The sequence below is a fragment of the Urocitellus parryii genome, chromosome 5 (assembly GCF_045843805.1).
Source record: "Urocitellus parryii isolate mUroPar1 chromosome 5, mUroPar1.hap1, whole genome shotgun sequence".
In the NCBI taxonomy this organism is placed as follows: Eukaryota; Metazoa; Chordata; class Mammalia; order Rodentia; family Sciuridae; genus Urocitellus; species Urocitellus parryii.
Window position 1 is genome coordinate 159,267,269 of NC_135535.1, and position 21,793 is coordinate 159,289,061.

General features: G+C 58.2%; 2 protein-coding genes across 2 annotated transcripts in view; one reads left to right on the forward strand and one right to left on the reverse strand.

Annotated features, from left to right (window-relative positions):
* Cdh23 (cadherin related 23) overlaps nt 1–21,793 on the forward strand; it is a 338,545-nt gene that overhangs the window by 281,001 nt on the left and 35,751 nt on the right. The window lies entirely within an intron of this gene.
* Nucleotides 637–21,248, reverse strand: Vsir (V-set immunoregulatory receptor). Its single transcript, XM_026405786.2, has 7 exons — nt 21,046–21,248; nt 11,056–11,484; nt 10,410–10,466; nt 5,058–5,165; nt 2,639–2,666; nt 1,534–1,727; nt 637–1,401 (listed from the first exon to the last, which is right to left on the reverse strand). Exons 1-7 carry the CDS (start codon nt 21,125–21,127, stop codon nt 1,364–1,366), a joined length of 936 nt encoding a protein of 311 aa, XP_026261571.2. The 5' UTR covers nt 21,128–21,248; the 3' UTR covers nt 637–1,363.

Genomic DNA, 21,793 nt, shown 5'->3' on the forward strand with positions numbered 1-21,793 from the left:
AGCTGGGCCTGGTGGTGCCTGCCTGTAAACCCAGTGGCTTGGAATCTGAGACAGGAGGATTGCAAGTTTGAGGCCAGCCTCAGCCACTTAGCAAGGCCCTAAGCAACTCAGCGAGATCCTGTCTCTAAGTTTGAAAAATCTATTTAAAAAAAAAATGGCTGGGGATGTGGCTCCGTGATAAAAGTGCCCCTGGATTCAATCCCTGGTACCACACCCCCTCCTGCAAAATAATAAAAAATAAAATAACCAGATCATGTCGGGGCACGGAAGATGGAGGCTGAGCAGAGAAGAAACAAGCTCTTCTTTGTACTGCCCCCACCCTCCCACTCGGTGGGGCACCCATCATGACTGGATGGAAGAGAAGACCAAACGCCAGGGCACAGGCCTCCCTAGGCCTCAGGCATGCCGGAAGCAGAGGGGGTTAAGCCCCGCGTCCCTGGTCCATTCACAGGGTTTGCACCTATTGCCCAGGCCATTTTAATAGCACCCCCTTTTCACAATCAAAAGTGTCGCAGTATGGACGAAACATCGTGTGGCCACCCTCACTACTAGCCATGCTGAGCAGTGGGAGCAAGGGACAGGGAGGGTAGGTAGGGGTCCCACTCACCTTCCCAACAGGCCCCGCCCACCCTCCCTCGCTGTCATCCGCGGTGAGTGGCGCAACCTCCGGCCCAGCCTCAATTGCTCAAGACACCGGTGGTTCACAGGGACCACTCTTCCCCAGTAGGCACTTCCCATCTGGGGGCCACTGAGGACCAAATGCTGGCAGTGGGCGCCCCACATGCACTTAACCTGTTGACAGATCCTCAGTGACACCGCTCCCAGGAGGCATCGGGGGAGTTCCGATGACAGGGAGGATGCAGCTCAGCCTCAGAGCCCCACGGGTGCAGAGTAAGGTCCACAGAGGGGCAGCCTCAGGTGACACAGGGACCCAGGCCAACCACGGCGGGCAGGAGTCTCTCTATCTCTTATCCTGCATCTCATGCCTGGGACAGTGCCACTGAGGGCCCAGGCCAGTGTCCACCTCGTCCCCTCCATGCCACCAGGTCCCAAGACTCTTGTCCCTAGGCAAGAGGCCGCTGCAGCACTGGAAATTCTGGGGCTTCTTAGGATGGGGCTCATTTGGCACCTGGTGAATGCAGGTCTCTGGGAGAATCCGCACCCCAACCTCCTTGGGACAGGAGTGGGTAGTCCAGCACCTTCTCCCCTGCCCAACGCAGCTTCCCGACTGGCCGAGGGACCAGGCGTTGCGGGTGAAGCGGAGTCTGGGCCCAGAGCAGGAGGAAGGGGGCTGGGGACACTCCCAGGGCCAGCCCCGGCTCAGATGCACCTGCCCCAGCCCCAGCCTCTGCTGCCCACAGGTCTAGATGGCCTCGAAGTTTGGAGAGTCAGGAACCGGGTCTGCGAAGGACAACGGAGGCAAAATGAAACGGGGTGGGGGGGCACTGCTTGGTCCCTCAGCCCCGGCCCAACCATGAGCCGTGAGGACTCCCCAGGGAGGTGCCCGTAGGCCTTGGGTCAGAGAGCACTTACCCAGGGATGGAAAGAAGACGTCCCCAGGGCCAGGAGGAGACAGGGGAGTGCTGGGCTCGGAGAGGAGGTGCCGTCCAGACTCGGAAGGCTGACGCTGGGCCACGTAGGACAAGGGGGGCCGGGCCTTGGCCTCAGGCATCCCCTGGACGGGTGGAGAGGCCTCAAAGCCAGGGTTTTCGATTCCTTGGATGTTGCTGCCAGCGAAGCAGAGTGGAAGGTCACCTGCTGCCCAGAGCGTGGCCTCTGCCCTCCCTGCTGTCCCCTCTCCTCACCTCCTGTCCCCTCTCCCAGGCCTCGGCAGCCTCTCCCAGCAAGCAGAGGGGCCAGGCCTCGCCCCCTGCCTGAGCTGCGGGCCTCAGGGCCACTACCAGCACTGACCACAGTCCCTCCTGTGGTCAGACCCTCAGGACACAGGCAGGCAGCTCCAAACCCCTGCCTCAGGACGGAGGGGACACGTTTCTCTTTGGTCTGAATGGCTAATGGCCTTAGGATCGAAGGTACCCAAAGCTTATTTGGGCTGAGAGGAAGGTTCTCTTGTCTTCTGAGAAGGGCCCTCAGCCTCTGAGCTCCTGGCAGGATCACCATCAGGACCCGTATTGCCCTGTCTGGGAAACCGTCCCTTTCCAACACTCAGGAGCTCTGGGTGGGGCTGGGGGCCAGGCTCCTGAGCGTGGCTCCTGCCGGAGCCCAGCTTCCAGGCCCAGCCTCCTGCCCAGACCACAGCACCCCCACCCACCCCCCAGCTGCTGTCCCCCCAGGCTCTTCAGTGTCTGCTCTCCTGCCTGATGGCCACAGCTTGCTGCGGGAGGCCCAGGTGGCAGGAGCCACTGCCCAGGTGTGGGGCTAAACCTGGGCCCACTGGCCTCCTCTGCATGTTCGGTGTGTGCCCGGGGTCAGCTGCTCCCAGGCCGGCCACCAGGGCCCAGAGGTGGGTGTGCAGACCAGAGCTCAGCCCGCGGGGTGAGGGGTGAGTGACAGGTGGGTGACGGGGAGGACACCCAGCCAGCACAGACGTATCAGCTTCTCCGCCCGATGCGCCAGCACAGAGCCCACCCTCCCACAGCTGGCCCGGGGGTCTTCCCTAGAAAGCATCCAGGGGCCTTACCTGTCCATCCGCACCAACTCCTGGGCACCTAGGGACAGAAAGAGAAGCCGGTCACAGGAAGGAAGGCAGCCCTGGTGGCAGATGCCCCTCGGGAACTCCAGGAGTGTCCCGGGCAGGGCCCTGCTTGGCCCAGGTTCCACTTCTGTGTGGCAGGACGCCCATGTGTCTGTCCAGCAGGTGGACCCCCGTGAGTGGCCCATTTTGACTATAAGTGAAAGTCTGCGATTTCCAAATGTGGGGGATGACATTTGCCACCAGGAAAGCAAAGGGACCAGCACCGTCTCTTGTGGCTTGGCTTACAGTGTGGGACCCTCAGGGTCTGCGTGTCCACCAAAGGCCTGGCTCCTGGGTTTGCTAACTGTGGTTTCCTGTTTGGACATTTGTCCCCTCCTGGTCTTTAGCCATGACCTCTGGGTGGAGTACTCAAGGTCAGTTCCTAATTAGAGGGTTCCTGGTTCTCTCTGCCTTGTCCCCCGGTTACCTAAGAGAGATGACATCTGTTAGAGGAAGCTTCGGGGTCTGAGCACCCCGCGTCCCAGCCACACTGAGCTACTGTGGCCTTGCCTCACTTCTGGGGTTCCCCAACCCCCAAGGTGGCCACCAACTAGATGCAGGAGGCTTAACTTCCCTCTTTCTTAGGCTCCCCAGCGCAGACTCCTCGTCCTTGTCATTCTAAGGAAACAGAGGGGGGTGGGGGAGGGGTGCCCCTGCAGCACAAACTCAGGGAAGTTACACAAAGTTCCTGAAATCTGTCAGCACCATGCCCTGTTTACGGGGTGACTCCAATAGAGGAGCACGCCGCCCCCCCCCCAGACAGCATCCTCCGCCCAGAATGCGTTTTTATCCCAGTTCCCCTGTGTGCTGACCACACTGCGCTGGGGTCTGAGGGAAGGGACAGGGGCTGTCTGGGAGCCGGGCCAAGCTGGGCGGGCTCCCCCTCACCCCGCCCCGCCCAGGGGAGGGCAGTTCAAGCGGCTCTGCAGCCACCCGCTCCTCCTCCGGGCTCTGCTCCTGCTCCAGCCCCAAGGTCTGTGCCACCCAAGGCCAGCCCCGGCTCCCTGTCAGGAAGCCGTGCGGGCTTTAGGGGAACAGGGCAGGCCTGAGAGTAAAGGCGAGGAGGTCACAGCCCCCAGGTGATCCACAGCCGGGCTCCAGGCAGGAGCCCCAGGAAGGAGGACAGGGAGCTGATGCAGCCAAAGGTGTGACCTGGGGACAGCAGTGCTCCCTCAGGTACCCTCTGCAGCCAGGCAGAGGGGAGGTGGCTGGGAGGGTTGCAGGGACAGAATTCCCCACCCTCCTGCTCTGGGGAGGACTGAGGCTGGCAGAGGCTCCGGCGGGGTCAGGGAGGGCAGAGGCACTGTTACCCAGAATGGGAATATGAAAGGTGTTCAAGGCCGTGAACTTGAAGCCTGGCTTCCCCGCTTATTTGCTGTGTGGTTCTTTAGGCAAAACACAACCTCTCTGAGCCTCAATTTGCTCACCTAAAAATGGATGAGCAAAAACAATGGTGGCACCGAGTTCTAGGAGTTGTTCTGTGGACTAAGCGAGACAATGTACGTAATAGGGCTGGCAAGGAGCCGGGCACAGCAGCCCCATCAGCCGGGTTGTTGGCTCTGATGAGCATTTGAATCATATGGTTAAATTACATCCCCTGGAAAGAGCAAGGGTGCCCAGCTCCAAGGCTCAGTCCCAGCTCTGCCCCTCATTGTGACGTAGCATTTGGTTAGTTCTCCTCCTCCTCCTCCTCCTCCTCCTCCTCCTCCTCCTCCTAGGGATTGAACTCAGGGGCACTCAACCGCTGAGCCACATCCCCCGCCCTATTTTGTACTTTATTTAGAGACAGGGTCTCACTGAGTTGCTTAGCACCTCACCATTGCTGAGGCTGGCTTTGAACTTGGGATCCTCCTGCCTCAGCCTCCCGAGCTGCTGGGATGACAGGTGTGTGCCACAGCACTCGGCTTCGGTTAGTTCTTTAATTCATTGATCTCAGACTTCTCCACAAAAGGAAGGGCTTCACTGAATTCATCTCTAAGTCCCCTTCCACTTCTAATAAAACTCATTTTTGTTCCCGAAATTGCTACTACTTTTAAAACAAACCCACCCTTACATTAAAACAGATCCCCAGAGGATCTCTGGGTGGCGCCACTTTTAGAAATCAACACGAGCTCTCCCCGTTACCCCGAGACTGGTCATTCCTTCATTCAGAACACAGTCTTGGTGAGCACCAAGCCGGCACTGCCTGGGGGCCAAGTACCTGGCAGGCACTCGGGCCCCAGAAAACAGGTGCCTGGGTGTCCTCCTCGCTCAGCCGCGGAGCCCAGCCAAGGGAGGGAAAGGAACATGCCTGCCTGGCACCTTGGAAACCCCAGGACCTGGGCCCAGTGGCCACTCCCCGCCCTGCCCCGCGGGCACTACTCACGGTGGTGGGAGGCTGCCTGCTTCTGCTTGTAGACCATGAGCAGGATGAGCGGGAGGCACAGGATGCCCACTACGCAGGCGCCCGTGGCCAGGGCTGCCGCCGTGATGTCTGCAGGGGCAGAGAGACAGCCAGGGTGAGGCCCATCCCACTCCCCTCCAAAGGGACACTGCTGGGAACAGGGGAGCCTCAGAACCGCAACGAGGCCCAGAGAGGAAAGGCTGGGCAGCCGGGGGACCCAGCAACTCTGTGACCTGCAGAGGCACCGATGGCTGGGAACCCCCTTCCAAAGACACCTCCCTCCTTCCCAAGGCGGGCCCAGGCTCAGAGACAGACAGGCCTGAGGCTCACAGCTGAGGCAGCTCCAGGAGACAGAACAGGCTCCTCCTCCCGCCCACCAGGGAGAGCTGGACCTCCCTGGGCCACAGGTTGTGCCCAAAAGGGAAGCAGGGCCAGGTGCGGTGGCCCAGGCCTGTAATCCTGGGGGCTCGGGAGGCTGAGGCAAGAGGATCGCGAGTTCAAAGCCAGCCTCCGCCACTTAGTGAGGCCCTGAGCAACTTAGTGAGGTCCTGTCTCTAAGAGAAATATAATAAAGGGCTGGGGATGTGGCTCGGTGGTTAAGCAACCGGGTTCAATTCTGAATACCAAAAAGTAAAAAGGGAAGCAGGCCTTTCACAGACCCCGTGCCACAGGGTTCAAGGTCAAAAGAAGCCCAAGTAACAAAAAAAGTTTCAGAAGTAGAGGTGGTGGTCTCACAGGATTGAGAATGTAACTCAGTTGCATGGCATTGAATTGTCCCCTTAAAAATGGAAAAAATGGCACACTTTTTGTCCTAGATGTCTAACCATGATAACAATAAAAAGCCCTAAGCCACCCCTGGAGGGACCCCATAGCTCTGGGTCAGGGATCCCTGGAAGCCCCCCCTCGTAACCTCAGGCACACAAGTCATGGGAGGGGGCCAACTTGGAAGGAGAACTAGAGAATTGATAATCCTTCTCTGACATTTTTAAACATTGAGCTTTTTAAATTAAAAAAAAAAAACATGCAAATTTAAAAAATACTCAGAAGTGTCTTCCTCCCTGTGGAGCTGCACGGTCCCTGTCCGCCCCTCTAGATGGTCCCTGCACAGCCAGCAGACAGGGGGTCCTAGGACCCTTGCTCTCCCGCTCATCAGAGCCGGAGCATCTGAGTACAGAGATCCCTCGCCTGCCCAGGCTCTATCACACACAGCTCCCCCAAAACTTATAGAGACATGTCCTGCTGGTGGGCATGGCGGCCGCCTGTTCCTTCTGCAGAAGGACTCCGTGAGCTTGCATCCTGGTCCCCTGGGAAAGGGCATCGAGCACATCAGTTCCTAGCCAAGTCCCGAGCCAGACTGTGGTGTGTGAGTTTTCTTTTAGGCGATGGCTAAATCGCCCTCCAGAAGGTTCTGCCACTTCCCGGTCCCAGCAGCGAGGGGAGGTGCGATTTATTTCAGTCCAGCTGCTGACTTCAGGGGTTCTGCTGGGAACAGGGGAGCCTCAGAACCGCAACTAGCCGAAGGGTACTTCCTTCTTATTTGACCAAAACAGCTGAGAGACCGTGATCTAAATGTTGCTCTGGGGGTTCAGTTGGGAATACAGGCCATTTTTTTTTTTATCTCTTTGTGTGGCCAAACAACCCAGCGGTGTAAACAAGCTTGCAGGGGGTTGTTCGCAGGGCGGAAGAGAACAAAACTGTTTTCAAGCGCTTTAGAAGTGCTCTTCTGTACAGGAACAGGGGCTGGGCTCCTTACAAAGCAAGTTCCGCTCCACACTCGAGCGGGCTCCCTGCAGATTTTAGCAAGGCTGCATTCTAACGTGGAATATTGAAAGTAAAAGCATTCTTTATAGAGTGATCTCAGGCCATTCCGTGTTTCTAAACCCCATCCAAGGACCTTCTTGTGGGCAATATCTGAGAAGCTGGTTGCAAAGCACTCTCTTCCTGTCATCAAAGCAGGGCTCCTCCGATGTTAGTAAGCAACACCTAGTGTGCTCCAACAGGTGCTCAGGGACTCTGTCCGCCTGGGAGGCTAGGCGGGATCTCTCTGCCTGACTCTCTTCTCTAAGTGGAGGTCCCCCTCTGGGGCCTCTCTAGGAGATGAGCATTGAAAACCTGAGATTTCCTTACAACCTGTGCTGAGAGTTGAGGCTGGAAAAGAGGGGACAGGTCTGTGACTTTGGGGACGGGTCTGTGGGCATCTCTGCAGAGCCCAGCCTGGCCACAGTCCCCCATCCCTCTCCCCATGCACCACCAGTGCTGGTACCAGCATTCACTGGGGGAGCTTAGTCACCATCCAGGGTCAGGTTCACCCTGGGGAGGTGATGAGGCTCTGGCAGAGGTGGTCTCCACCCCCTTGCTAGGGCGTATGCCAGGCCCTCGTGCAGCAGGGTGGGGCAGGAGGGCCCGTTGGGCCGGGGTCTGCCGGATTCCTGGTGGTGTGTGTGGAGGAAGGAGTGGGCTGCTGTGGGTTGGACTGCCTGGTCCCCAGGGAGGAGGCTGGAGGAGGGCAGCCGCAGCCCACCTGCCGTGTCGGAGAGGCGGGGAGGTGCAGAGATGCACCCGGAGCCACCTTCCCTGGTCCCTGCTCCCCGTCTCCTGTGACTTCCTCCCCACTCAGGTGACTTGGACTTTCACTTATCTCAGGGTCTAGCTACTCCCACGTCCCAGGAATAACACTTAGAGCCCTGGGCCAAAGCTAGAGAAAGGGAACTCAAAGAACTTCTTGGCTAGAAGATTGGCTGGCCGACCAGGGGCGGCGGCTGCAGCACCCAGTGTCCAGTCCTGGGCAGTGACGGGTTACCAGGCAAATGGCTCTAGGCCCCTCAGGAAGCAGGACTGTGCTCTCTGCCTGCTGCCACCTACTTGCCACCCTGCCTGGGCACAGGGGGTTGGATGAGTTGACTTGGAAATCAGGCATCTAGGAGTAACAGCAGCCACACCTACATTACCTCACAGGTAATACCTCACTGTGTCTCACAGAAACCCTGGAAGGTAAGCACTATTCAAATCATCTCCATTTGGCAGATAAAAAATAAATAAATAAATAAGGCCCAGAGAGGTCGAGCAACTGGGCTGATTTCAGGATCCACGCTCTTAACCACCTCACCCCCGGCCTTTCCCTAGAATGGACTCAGGGAACCGCCCTGGCACACACAGTTTTGTTAGTTGTCAACTTTTTAAAATTGAGAGAGTCCATACAAAACCTGGTGTCCAGCTTTGCCGAACCCTCAGCTGCTCTGGCACACGCAGCGGGAATGACCCCATGGCTGGTGGCGGGTGCTCTCCCCAGTCCCCACCCCTCCCTGCTGTCTTCCTCACCAGCTCCTTGGCCCTGGAGGCACAAGAGCTTTCCATCCCTGATGCAGCCCCTGAGATGACCCTGACTACCTCGCTGTTAAGGAAGAGGACCCGGCTGCCCGATGGCCCAGGGTGAGAGGGACAGAGCTGTTCAGTGCCACACCCGACCCCAAGGCACGGCCAGAGGCTTCTCATCTGGAGCCTGCTCAGTGCCGGTGCCCACCGTCTAGACTGCTACAACCAAGGGAGGAGGAGCCCCAGGAGTCCTCAGAGCCGTCCCCTGCCCCCACAGCTGTGACAGACGCCAGCGTGTCCCTTGGACCCTCAAGGAGCCAATTCCCTGGACAGCAGCTCTGGGAAGCAGGGCCTCAGGGAGGCTTCACTGTCTGAAGAGTTAGGGACGGAAACGCCAACACCCGGGGACAGAGGTGCTCAGCGGTGAATGCCTGACCGGCTCCTGGCCGTCAAGTCCAAGTTCTGCCGGGCTTCCCGGGCCTTCCCAGACGCCTTCCTCTGCCTGCACTCCGCCAGGTCAGGAGAGAGGACTCCAGCCTCCACCCCCTCACTAGCCTCACCCCCTCGGCATTCCCTCTGGGCTCCGGGTCAGGGAGCAGGAGCAGGGCCCCTCCCCTGCCTGAGCCTCCCTTTCCCCAGCTGTGGCCTGGGGGCAGCGGTGGGCCGCCCGGCTCCACCAGAGTTTGTGGAGGAAGAAGTGGGCCTGGGGTGTACTCAGAGTGAAGGAGCTGTGGGGAAGTGAGTGTCACTCATGCCCCACCGGGCTGGCCACCCTGTCCTATCACAAGCACAGCTGCGTGCACAGAGTCCTGAGCTGCTGCTGCATGGGAAAGTGGCCCCTCAGAGGGGAAGTGAGGACAGAGCTCTGCAGTGTGCCAGGAGAGGGGCTGGACCCTCCTGAGGTCCATGGAGGTCTAACTCACCAAGTGCATGTCCTAATTTTGCTTCTGGTTGGTGTGTGTTTGTTGTCTTAAAAAAAAAAAAAAAAAAAAGGTAGTTTTAAGCCAGGCTGGTGGTTTACACCTGTGATCCCAGCAACTGGGGAGGCTGAGGCAGGAGGACCGTGAGTTTAAGGCCAGCCTCAGAAACTTAGCAAGACCCTAAGCAACTTAGTGAGGCCCCCTCTTGAAATTAAAAAAACAAATAAAAAGGGCTGGGGATGTGGCTCCGTGGTTAACTCCTGAGTTCCATCCCTCGTACTGAAAAAAAACAGGAAAAAAAAAAAAACCCAGAAAAAAATGAGTAACTTGAGTCAAAAGCCACCACTGCCTTTGAGTTGGGGTTTGCCTGGGGGCTGTAGCTTAGCTGTGCCCCTTCTGACTCAGGCCCTCCTGCTTGTCCTCCTGGAGACCAAGGACACAGTTTTCCCTTCTGCATCTCCGGGGCCTAGACAGGGGCTGGTCGCCACAGGATTCCTGATGAGTGCTGGGTGGCCAGAGGGTCTGGAAGCCAAGGCCCCCTCCTCTCAGAAGAGCAGGACATCCCTTAGACTTGTCCCCTTACCTGCTGTCTCCAAGCTGCTGGGCTTTCTCACCTGACCTCTGGGTGCTCAGTCACCAGTGACAGCAGTGTCCCCTACCCTGAGGCAACTGTCTAGGTAAACACTGCATCTGACAGCCACTCACTGCCCTGCATGTCCAGTCTCCTCCCGCAAGGTGGGAAGAAGGGGACATGCGCAGAGCTAAGCAAGCTGTAGCCAAATCTCTGCTGTGCTGCCTGAGCTGTGTGTTTGGGCGGGGGTGAGGCACCTCTCTGGGCCTCTGTTTCCCTGTATGTGGAGTGAAAAAGGTGAGGCCTGATTCACGGAGGAAGCGGTTCCTGCAGGGAGCAGGGAGCAGCTGGAAGGGGGACGGGGACCAGCTCCTATAGCCAAGGAGGAAGCAAAAGCTCTGGGAGCCGCAGGGAGGAAGACGGGATCCATGTGCATGTGGAAGTGAGGCCAGAGTTGAGAGCCCAGCCTGGGCTGAGGACGCAGGAGGACAGAGGACAGAGAAGCAGGAGGGACACCAGGGTGGTCCTTACTTTCGCTCTCCTGTGGGGAGGATGGATGCAGGACACATTTGGATGGCGTGTCATTGCCTGTGGGAGGGAAGAGACGGGCCATCAGCTGAGTGTCACACCCAAAAGGCAGAGCAGGCTTGTCTAAGCCAGTGTCCCCTCAGCATACGTCACGGGTACATGTGCTGCAAGCTAGCGCCCTCTCGGCAGTGCTGGCCCCATCGGAGCACACACCCTGGCACACCCTGGCATGTTCTCACCCTGCTTGTTCTCATGCCACCCCCGGGGACAAGTGGGGACCTGCTGGCACCCGCACTTATCCACCTCCCAGCCCTTTCCTTCTCAGCTGGACAGACACGTGCGTGCACACACACAGCTGCTCAGCCAGCCACCACTCACACCCAGGGCCCCTGTCAGTCAAGCTGTTGCCCACGCCCTCCGTGGCCACGGTGCAGTCACCCTGCCAGCCCAGGTCCGTCCACGAGAAGCCACAGACGCCCTCCCTCTCCCCCTCTGCATCACACCCGCTTACCCAGGTCCACACCCCCCACGCTCAGCCACTCCTTCCCACGCTCACTGTGGCACCAGCATCACCGGTATAGTCTCCTGTATAGTCCAGGGCGGTGCTCAGCAGCCCGAGCCCCCAGGCTACGCGCACAGCTGCCCTCACCTCTCTGCACCTGCAGCTCCATGGCCCCGTGGACCCTGTGCTCCGAGTGGTGGTGCCTGAGCTCCACCACCAGGCAACAGTAGAGGCCACTGTCCTCCAGGGTCAGGTGGCGCACGGTGATGGAGAAGTTGCCGTGGTGGTCGGAGGCCGACTCCACCCCATGGCTCTGGGCCAGGTCGTGGCTGGTGTTGGCGGTGTGGTGGTCCCCGTGGTGCAGGTGAAGGTTCTGGAACGTGAGGTTGCGGATGGGTCGGCGCTCAGAGCAGACTTGCATTTCGCCCCTCGAGCTGCGGTACCAGGTCTTGTAGAAGGTCACGTCGTGCCCTTTGGACACAGGGCCCACAAGTCTGCAGGTGAGGGTGACGTTCTGCCCTTCTGGACACACGTACAGGGAATATGGTGTGGCCACCTTGAAGGCTGCCACCAGACCTGGTCAGAGAAAGGACACCTGTCACCTGCCTGAGAGAGTGCCAGTCCCCCAGCCTCCCCTTGGTCATTAGTACCGAGCGCGTCCCCCCCTGGGGGAAGGAGCCACCTGAGCCCAGCCCGCTGGTGTAGCGCTGAGAGTGGGACCAAGAAAGGAGAGACTCTGGGGCAGGCAGAGACCGGGCAGCCGGATGTGACCCTCTCCTGGTGGCTTTGCCCAGGGCGGCCCCTGCACTGCCAATCTTTATGCTCAGCACTGCTTCATGCCACCCTGCTGGGGGCCATCTGCCCCTCTGCCCCTTCCCACCTCCTCCCCAGTGGGCACTTATTATATGCAAGGCCAGTGTCAGGCGCTGCGCCTCACCTGGACGCCAAGCATGAGGCCTTTGGGAGCCAGTGGCCTCCCCAGCAGACAAGCCTGCGTCCCTGGCACGGGAACCCCACAGACAAGGGTGAGCCGGTGCCAGGCTTCGGGGCTCTTGCAGGAGAGAGAAATCAGCCTTCTGGGGGTGGTCAGGGCACTTCTGGGAGGAGGGAGGGTCTCTGGACTTGATGATGGACAGGCAGGATTTAGCAAGTAGAGAGACCCTGACGGGGAAGCCGGAGAACCCAAGGCGACGGAGGGACGGGGTGGGGAGCTCCTCCCTGCCTCCGCCTCCCTCTGGCCCTGAGCACCCCGTTCTAATCCTTCTTTTCTTTTTTTCCAATACGCACTCCTGGTCCTTTTTACCCTACCCCCCTTTCCCCCCAAGCACTGACTTTTGAAAGCAAAACTGGGGAAGGGTCTGGGGAAGGGTCTTGTCCTCTGTGTGGCTGAATGAGTCTCGGTTTCCTCATCTGTACTGTGAGAAAACGCTCGCTCAGCCCAGGGCTGCAAGAGGGCTGCTCGGGAAGGTGAGGGCCCCTGCGGAGATCTGTGCCCTCTGCAGACACAGGGAGGGTCGCTGTGTCAGGTCAGCACGGGGCTGTGTTGTCCAACTGACCCCTCGGGGCTGCTGTAGGCCAGCAGCCAGGAAGGCAGGGTTTGGAAACAGGTTCAAACAAATGTGTCCCTTCACTGCCCCGGCTAGGGGCACTGCCTAGACCCAAGGAAATGCCACTCCTCCTCCAGGTGCCACTTCCCTGACCCTAGAGTCCAGCACCATCCGCCAAAGGCTGGGTCCCCACCCCAGAAAAGCTGAAGCCTTGCCCAGTCAAGAGGGAGGCAGCCTGCTGGGGCTTTGGGAGGGGGCCAGCCTGCCTCAGAGTCCAGTAGCCATGGCCCCGAGCCTGACTCTTTACTGCAAATGGAAACGTCTCCCTGGTGGACTGGAGTCAAGGATTAGTAACAGGTGCTCTGAAAGTGGCTTCACAGTAGTTGGTGCTTGATACAGGGGGCTAGATAGTTCTCTGATTCAACTCAAGAAACGTTTCCAAGGAGTGGGGGTGGGGTGGGGAATGGAATAGAGAGTCCAGCTTTGAACTCTTTCCCACTACAGTGTGAGTGACTGACAAAGGCTTGAGACCCCGTCCTGGAGTGCTTGTGTATCTAAAGGGTGATATCATCCATCGCCCGCACGGTGGCACACACCTATAATCCCAGTGGCTCAGGAAGCTGAGGCCAGAAGATCTCGAGTTCAAAGCCAGCCTCAGCATCTTAGCAAGGCCCTGAGCAACTCAGTGAGACCCTGTCTCTAAATAAAATACAAAAAAGGGCTGGGGGTGTGGCTCAGTGGTTAAGCACCTCTGGGTTCAAATCCCCGGTACCAAAAATGAATGAATGGATGGATGGATGGGTGCATGGATGGATAGATAGATAGAAAGAGGAGAGTATCAGGAAATAGCAAGGCCTTGGTCCCAAAGCACACATCTGCAGAAGTAGGGTGTTAGGCTTAGAAGGTAAAAACAGATACACCAGGGCCTTCCCCGTGCTCTGCCTCTATGTGAGAGCCAGACTTCTGGAAGTCACTGCAGGGTGAACAAAGACATCAGAAATTCTGGCAGGATTCTTCTCTCATTTACAGACAGTAGCACAGAGATCCAGGGAGGAAACTGGTTTGACTGAAGTTTCAGAAGGTATGAACTCAGAGCCTGGAACATGGGGGGCTTCAGGTCAAGTGGGATCTAGTTACAACTGTAAGAAGAATAGCCTGTTGTGCTGGAGGCCCAGGGCTCTGGGGCAGAGCTAACAATCCTGTGGGGTAGGTGTCGGGTTTGCTCCCTTTTCACCGATGAGGAAACTGGCGCATGTCGTAACTCACTGAGGATCACGCAGCAAGTGCTAAAACCAGACTCAGACTCAGACACTTAGACACCATACCGCCGGAAAATCGCCCAAACTGGAAGCCCACAGGCCTCATCCAGTCTTCAAACATTTCATTAAACCCTCCAAATATCTTAGATTATTTGTTTTGAGATGGCTAACATTTAAAATTCAGGGATTTGATATGGACATTCTGATTCGTAACGCATTCCTGTGAAAACCAGGCCACGGAGTCAGCTCCCCGGGAGGCAACGGTCCCCATGGAGCCCCCGTGCTCCGGCTTGCCACAGTCCTCACCGCTCCCGAATGCCTCCACCTGCTTCACTCTCCCATCATACTTGCTTGGCTCTGTGGACATTTGATTTGTGACACAGGATTACAGCTCCCTCCAGGAGCTGGCCAGGGTGGAGCTCGACTGCCCCCGCCCATCCATGTGACCCTCAGGCTCAGACAGGAGCCGAGAGCAGAGCAGGGAAGCCCAAAGCTGAGCGGGGCCAGAGGATGGACGGGTGAGCCCAGATGCTGGCTCCGTGGGGAGGCCGCTGGCCAAGTGAACAGGCAGGGGGACAAGGCACCAGTCGAGAGCCCTCAGGGCCCAAGCAGTGGTGTTCCTGACCCCAGGGCTGCACCAGGACAGTGAGGAAGGCCTTGGCCTCCCGGGAGGCACTTTCCTTGGAAACCCACAAGGGGACAAGAGGGACTTCAGGAGAAGGGGCATTGCTCAATCCCACACCCCCCCACTCCCCCCCATCCCCCCCCCCATAGGTCCCAAAAGGACCTCTTCCCCTTTTAGAAAAAAAGGAGAAGCTGCCCTGGGATTGGGGCGGGGCGGGCGGGGTGGAGGGGTGGGCGGGGCCAGTTTCAAGCCAAAGTCCAGATGGGGTGGCCCAGGAGGGCTTTGTCCTGGGGCCTCTGGAGGAGGCCAGAAAGGCTCCAGCTGGGACCGGCCCAGAGGGGCCTGTCCTTGGGAGGACACTCCAGGACACAGCACTGGGGACAACAGCACACAGCACGGGGTCTAGCGCCCTGCGCCTGCGCACCCCTCCTGTTGCAGGCTGTCCCGACCGCTGGAATCGTAATTACTTGGCAGGAGGATGTTGCTCATTGTCAGAAGCAGATCCTTTTGGACACCTGGGTCATTGTCAGAGACCGGGGAAAGTGGGTGGGGAGGAAGGCCCCAGGCTCCAAGGGGGTCCAGAGCCTGTGGGACAGGAAGGTAACCGTGCCTGGACCTGAGCGAGTGCCAGGGGGAACCTTCAGTCAGTCATCTCACCAGGCCCTGGCTCCCAGGAGCACCTGCAGGAAGACAGCCATGAGCCAGGAAAGTTCCGGAACTTAGCAAGGTCCCTGGGTCCCAGTGCCCACTTAGCTGTGCCCTCGCTGTGTGGCCTTGGGCACCTTCTCTGGGCTTCCCTCTCTTTATATCCTCTTTAGAGACTCTGCACATTCCAAGGTCACCTCCACCTCCAGACCCTGTGGGCAGGAGGGACAGACCAAGCTGTCTTGTGACCATTTAGGACATGTTAGGCTCTTGTGGAGCTCATTCAATTCTCACAATACCCCCTAATGTGGGTATTATCATCCCTACTTTAAAGATGCAGAAACAGACTCCGAGAAGTCAAGCCACTGGCCCAAGGCCACACAGCCCTCTGTGGCTGAACTGAGATCCACGCCTTAGACACCCCAGCTCTTCAAACAGGAAGAGCCCCCCACCCTTCAGTGGGTGGAGCTGACACTCATCTTTTAGCTATTTGGAAAGAGCTGACCCCTGGTTGAACCCTTTACTCACTGCCTCCGACCTGAACAGAAAACATCTTTCTTTCATTCCACAAATATTTAGCAAGGTCCTAAAAGGAGCCCCAGGCAGAGAGACAGCTACTCGGGGAATTCAGCCCTGGGTCGGCTGCTTTCTGGCTGGGCCCGGCCACAGGTGGAGCTCAGCCTCTGGTTAACAGGGGAAGGAGCGCTTTCCCTTGTCTCCTCAGGGTGCCAGTGTGGGTGACCTGGGTGTCTTTCCACCCGGCAGGCCCCTGGAGAGCCCCGCAGGTGTGCACAGGGCGGGTGGCGGGTGGGTGTGGGCAGCCTTGTTTTTTCCCTGACAGGCTAAGCCCTGCCCACGCCAAGGCAGCACCCTCTGGAGTGGTCCCGGCTTGCTCAGGCCGAGAGGCCCCACCCACAAGCTGAACTCCGCCCACTGCCGAGGCCCCACCCACACGGCTGAGCTCCACCCACTGCGGGGGCTGTAGAGTAAACAGCTATTAATCGCCTGCTGTTGCTGGCGCTGCACTAGATGAGAAAGTTCTGGTCCCTGGCTGCACAGAGGCCCTACAGATCGGGGGTCTGGCGTTAGCTCCTGGCCAGGCCCCACCCTCCAGAATGGCCACGGTGGCCGAGGCAGAGCTCTGAGGGAAACAGAGGCAGAGGCCATCAGGATGAGCCTGCCGGTCTAGAAAAGGAAGTGCCCCAGGGCGAAGGCCAGGCCCTGAAGCCAGCAAGTCTGCCCAGGGGGGCTCTCTGGCCAGCGAGGACAAAGGGCATCTCAGATGTGTTTATTGATACCTGCCCCAGCAGGAAGTGTCCATTCACATCAGACCAAGGAGGCCGGGAAGGGGAAGCCAGGCTCTATGGGAGGAAGCCACACTTCCAGCCCCTTGGGAACCGTCCGAGCATCCGGGGCTGAGGCTCCTGGTCAGTGGGCCTCCCCAGGGAGAGCCTGGGCGGGGGGCCAGAGGCCTGGCTGGGATGGATGAGCCGTCCCAGACTTCAGGGGCTTCCCACAGGGGGTCTGCGTGAACAGGACCTCAGCTCTGGCCTCCCCTTAGGAGCCACGCTGTGAAAAGTCCCCATTCAAGTCCCCTAGACCCCCACCAGGGCAGGAGGCTCGGTGGTGGTAGCAGTAGCAGCCCCTTTGTGCTGGGTGTGGCTCTAAGAACTTTGAGGTGGACTCGCTTATCTAATGTCCCCACCTGAGGGGCAGGTGCTGGAAGCATCTCCATTGTGCAGCTGTAGAAGCTGGAGCACAGAGAGCGTTTGGAGCTGGCCCAGAGTCTCACAGCTGGCCAACTGTGGCAGGAATTTGAAACCGGGCCTCCAGAGGCCTGCAGCCCTCTGATTACTCTCTAGAGACCAGGGGTAGCCAGGGACTGACTGAAGGCCCCGCCTTCTGCCCCCAGATGGACAGATGGTCTGGCCAATGAGGGCTCAGCTTGCCTGGCAGCATCTATAACTTAAGGTAGTTTTACTTTTGGTTTTACAATATTGAATAACATTGAATCATACAGAGAGAAAGTTATTCCCTTTTCAATTCTCTCCCAGCCCTTATTTCACCAAAGAGAAAGTCCCAGTTTAATGCCACTGTGTCTTTTCAAAACATCTCTTGCTGTAAAAGCTGATCTCCTTTCTTCTGCCTCCTCTTCCCCCCTCCTCCTCCTCATTATCATCATCATCAATATCATCATCATCATCATTATTATTAAAGAGATAGCAGCAGGTTTCAAATTCAGAGCCTTCCCCTGACTAAAGTTTCCAGCTAGAATTTAATACCTTTATTTGGTTTTCCTATTATGTGTTTCTATGATTTTGTTCTATTTATGGCAGATGATACGGGCTTTCCGCTTATGACAATGATAAAAAGTTTCCTTTAAAATCTACCTGCTCAGACAAAACAATGAGTAGATTAAAAGGGGGCGGGGAGCAGACAAGACAGTAGGCAAGCACAACCGAAATCACAAAGGGGATGAGAAAACGGGCTCAGGAAACACCAGCATGGAATTACCCTTCACTGAGACCAAGCCACCCAACCTGCCCACTGCACAGCCCAAGGGGAAGTGTGTATTTGGGATCCCACGATGAGTGACTAACAGCAGGACTTAATCTCAGGTCCCCATGGGAGAGCAGAGCCTAGGTAAAAAGGCTAAAGGAGCTGAGCTTGCTTGGTCAGTAGCAGAAAAACTTCATTTCCTGAATTGCTGATGGCCAACATGGTGGCCATTGTCTTTCTCTCTGGGGATGGTCAGACTGAGCACATGGACTAATGAGGAGATGAGATACAAGCAACATCCCACAGAGGTACGCAAACTCTAGACCAGGCTCACCTTGAAGTTGCCCTGTCCCCATCTCTGGAGGACTTTAAAAGGAGAACCTAGAGGCACCTCCATGGACATTGCAGAATCCAGGGACCTCTGGATGTCTGTGGGTGGCTGTCAGCCTGGGCACCCTTCAGACTCCAGGACTCTGGAGAGTCCAGTCCTGGCACAACCAGCCAACGCCTTCCCGTGCTCTGCACTGCCCCACAGGTGGCAAGGAGCTGATAGACCACCAATGGCAGATGGTCCCCAGAAACCGAGGAGTAATGTGTCACACGGGATTCACAAGGATTGGCCTCCATGTGAGGTCATCTGCTCATCGGCTCTTTAAGCGCCGCATCTGAGGGAGGGGCTGTCACACCTCCATGTTAGAGTCGGGTGACTTGGAAGGGGATGCTGGGGATCTTGCCTGATGTGACAGAGTGGCAAATGGCTTGGGATTTGAGCCTCAATCTGACTCCCAAAGCTAAACTGCTAAGCGAGGGCTGTCTGGAAACTGTGGCATGCAGGACCCAGGACCCATAGGGTCCCTGGCCTCCCCGTTCCCACTAGGCATACCATCAGGAAGGCCACTGCGATGCCAGAACTAAGGCGATCCATGGGGCATCGGAAAGCACAGAGACAAGGCTGACTCAGCCTCCTCTAGATCAACCATTGGCCTAAACCTGCCCTCGGGCTCAGCACATGGGACTGGGTCAGCACCAGCAGGCCGCATGGACCCCGAAGGACCCTCTCACCCTTTCTCCTGCTCAGGCCTGAGATCTCACACACGGCAGGGAGGCAGGTGGCCTCTTTTTATGTCTCAGCAATGCACCACCTCCTGGGCCTCCCTCTCCCAGGAAGGTCACAGAACCTCTGCCCTGCTTGGGACAAACAGGAGAAATTAGCCCAGCTCAACTAGAGGCTCCCTGGTATTTTCTGGCCCCTGGGTATATCCCCTGGCATAGGCTAGATGCCCTCTCGTGCCCACAGATTGGCATTCAGGCTGTTCTCTATACTCTGGGGCCTCTGGGCAGTGGGCCATGGATTTCCTAAGAGTTGACCACTGCTGTGTCAGCCTTGCCACATGGGGTTACTCAATGAGCAGCCATGTTTACCATGAAGGGGAAGATGGCCGCCCCTCCCTAGCCCTGATGCACCCCCGCCAGTTTGATTGTGTTGGTCCCAGAGTTTGGAACTGAGCCAGCCTGTGAGAGTGGAACAAGGACAGCACCTTCCACAAGGCCTGGGAATGCCTATGAGGAAGAAGAGGTGCTGGCACCCCTGGGGTCCTGGCTCCCAAGGTGCTCCCTCCATCCCTTCCACCCTGCATCAGGCCCATGAAAGGAGCATCTTCCATGGTTCTTGGGCTCCTGAGCCCCTTACTTATCCAGAACTGGAGCACAGACCTGCCCCAGCTACTCCATCTCCCCTGCCTAGGCAGAATGGCTTTACCGTTGAATGATCCTGCCCAGGGCAACCCAGCACCTCGGCAGAATGGTGAGCATCTCAACACCCAGACCCTCCTGGAGACCAGGGTGCACCTATCCCCTGTGTGACCTTCCCCCGCTACACAGGCTACTAGGTAGGAGGAGAAATATCCATTAGCAACTGTGCCTATGTCACAGGTGAGACTCAGGCCAGAGCCATGAAAGGAGACTCTCCTGACGCCATTCAGTGGAGCCCTAGCTGTGTTCCTGACTGGTCCCAGGGGGAGACAGCCCTTAGGTGCACCAAGTTGTTTGAGTCGCCAAGACCTCTGGGAGTGAAGGCTCCAAGCTATGGAGGCAAAATAGGGTGAGGGGTTCCGAGGTCCCCTTGGGGCCTCCCATTACTGGATGTGCTGCTAGCTGAGTGGCTAAGCCTGGTTCTCTAGGACTCAGTTTCCCAAATTGGGGCTGGGAGCAACCCAGCCAAGTGAGGGGAGGGCAGAGCAGGTGGTCCATGGTGGGTAAGGTGCTGGTCTTCCTGCCTGCCACCACCACCCCCTGCTCCTTCTGGAAGCCATATCCTACCATGAGCAAAGGTCTCGGTGCCGGAATGTACCATTCCCTGCAGCTCCACTCCCCCACCCTTTGGGTGTCATCTTGAAGAATATCCAGGCTGGAGCTTAGGCCACTCTGGGGTTGGGCTCCCGCCTCCTTATCAGAGGCCTAAGCCAGGCTTCCAGTGCTAGATAACAAGCCACCCTCAAACACCCCAACTTGTTTCTGGGGTGTCTTCCAGGTTCTCTGTCTCCTCCTCTCCCTCTTATCCCATCTTCCCCCTTCCTTCTCTTCTTCTGACCTGCCCATTGGGTCTCTCTGCCAAGCCCTCCACCTCCGTCCTGCCTCCCTCTGACTCTCTCCATGACTCACACTTTCCCCCTGCCCTCCCCATCACATTTGGATCCCCAGGCTGCCTGCCAGCCCCCTCCTCCTTTGAGTTTAGTCTCTTCAATTCTGTTCAGTCAAGAAGCAAGGACCAGGCTGTGGGTCCCAGGGCCCTGGCCCCACCCCCAGGAGTCCCTGTGTCCTGGCCAGGACAACATCCAGAGTCCTGACAGGGTGGAGTGTGGAAGTGTGGGACTTCTATATCTGAGTTTAGGATACTGAGGCCACAGAGATGCCATAAATCAACCGAGAGGACCCAGAAGGGGTTCTTGCTGAGTTCAGGGAGTGTCCCACATCCTCCCTAGTAGCCACAGTGATCTGTGAGCAGCAGCCTTGCCAGATGTCAGGAATCTGCTGACACTCTGGCCCTCAGACCCTCAGAATAGGGACCAGGTGGGTAGAGCTGTCCTGGAGTGGACAGTGCCCACCCTGACCAGTGTCCACCCAGGCTCAGCCAGGAGTGTCACCAGGGCACTGGCTGAGAGTTCTGGAGCTCAGAGGCCAGAAGGGCAGGGAGATGCTAGAGCTGTCAAAAGCCATTCGCCTTCACTAACACAAACTGGGGCTGCCTCCACCTTGTCCCATCCCTGTCTTGCAGAAGCTCCTTGTGCCCTTTGCCCTCTGGGTGGAGAAGGGTGGGACAGGCAATCCTCAGGGGACAGTCTTGCCGGCTGCCTGGGCAGCTGTCAGTGTGCACATGTGCCCAACACCAGCTGGAGCACTTGGCACCCTGCCCAGTGGTCCCAGCCGCCTCAGTGCAGTGGGGTGGAGGTCACAGCAGGTTGAGAGGACTCTCGGGATTCTCCTGTTTTGCCCGTGTCACTCCCGTGACCTGCGGTCCTCTCTCGGGGCTCCTCCCCAGCGCCTAGCTGCCTGCGAACCTTACCTCGGGACGCAGCCAGGAAGAGAGCGAGAAGCAGGGGTCCCCAGCGCCGGCCGCCGGCCTCAGGGACCGGGGGGACGCCCATGTCACCGCGGGGCAGAGCGGCGTGTGGCACAGCGGGGCGGAGCGGGCGGTGGGCGCTCGGGATCACCGCCGGAGCGCGCTGCTGTCGGGGCAGCCTCCGGAGTGAGTGCGGAGCCGGCGAGCAGCGGGCGGCGGGGCCAGGCGGCTCCGGGCCCCACAGCGCCCCCGGGGACCGCGGGCGGCACTGCATCCAGAGGGCCCCGCGGGAGGAGCCTGCGCTGCCCCGCGTCCCAGCCAACCCAGCACTTGTCGTCTGGTGTAAAGTCCTTTGCACTGCCCCAGTGCTTTTAAGAGATTATTACTTTGCACAGCCAAGAAGGAGCCCTCGCCTCACCTGGCAGGATGGCGCGATTACATAGTTTGTATCTGCCCTCACCTTCCTGCCTCTGACAGTCTCGGGGCAGGACTTGTATGTACCCTGCATCCTCCAGCCCCCCGGGGCTCAGCTCCAGGGGTGGGATGGTGGTGTGGATGACAGATGAAACCTGCCATAGGTAACACGCTGAGCAGTTGGAAGCGGGCTTGACTTAGCTTCAGTGGATGCCTGACATCCTCTGTCCCTGGACGTGGGTGCACGCGGCAGGTCTGAGAGCCACAGCAGGCTCTGCCAGCTCTGACTGCAGGTCACACGCGGGATGGGCACTGTCTGCCGCTGTTTCCAGCAGAC

Coding starts and splice junctions, on each gene's coding strand:
- Vsir (XM_026405786.2), bottom strand. CDS start 21,127: ATGGGCGTCCCCCCGGTCCCTGAGGCCGGCGGCCGGCGCTGGGGACCC. Junction 5,166..10,409: donor CTCCCCACAGGAGAGCGAAA/GTAAGGACCACC, acceptor CTGCCCCTGCAG/ACATCACGGCGGCAGCCCTG. Junction 1,402..1,533: donor CGTCTTCTTTCCATCCCTGG/GTAAGTGCTCTC, acceptor TGTCCTTCGCAG/ACCCGGTTCCTGACTCTCCA.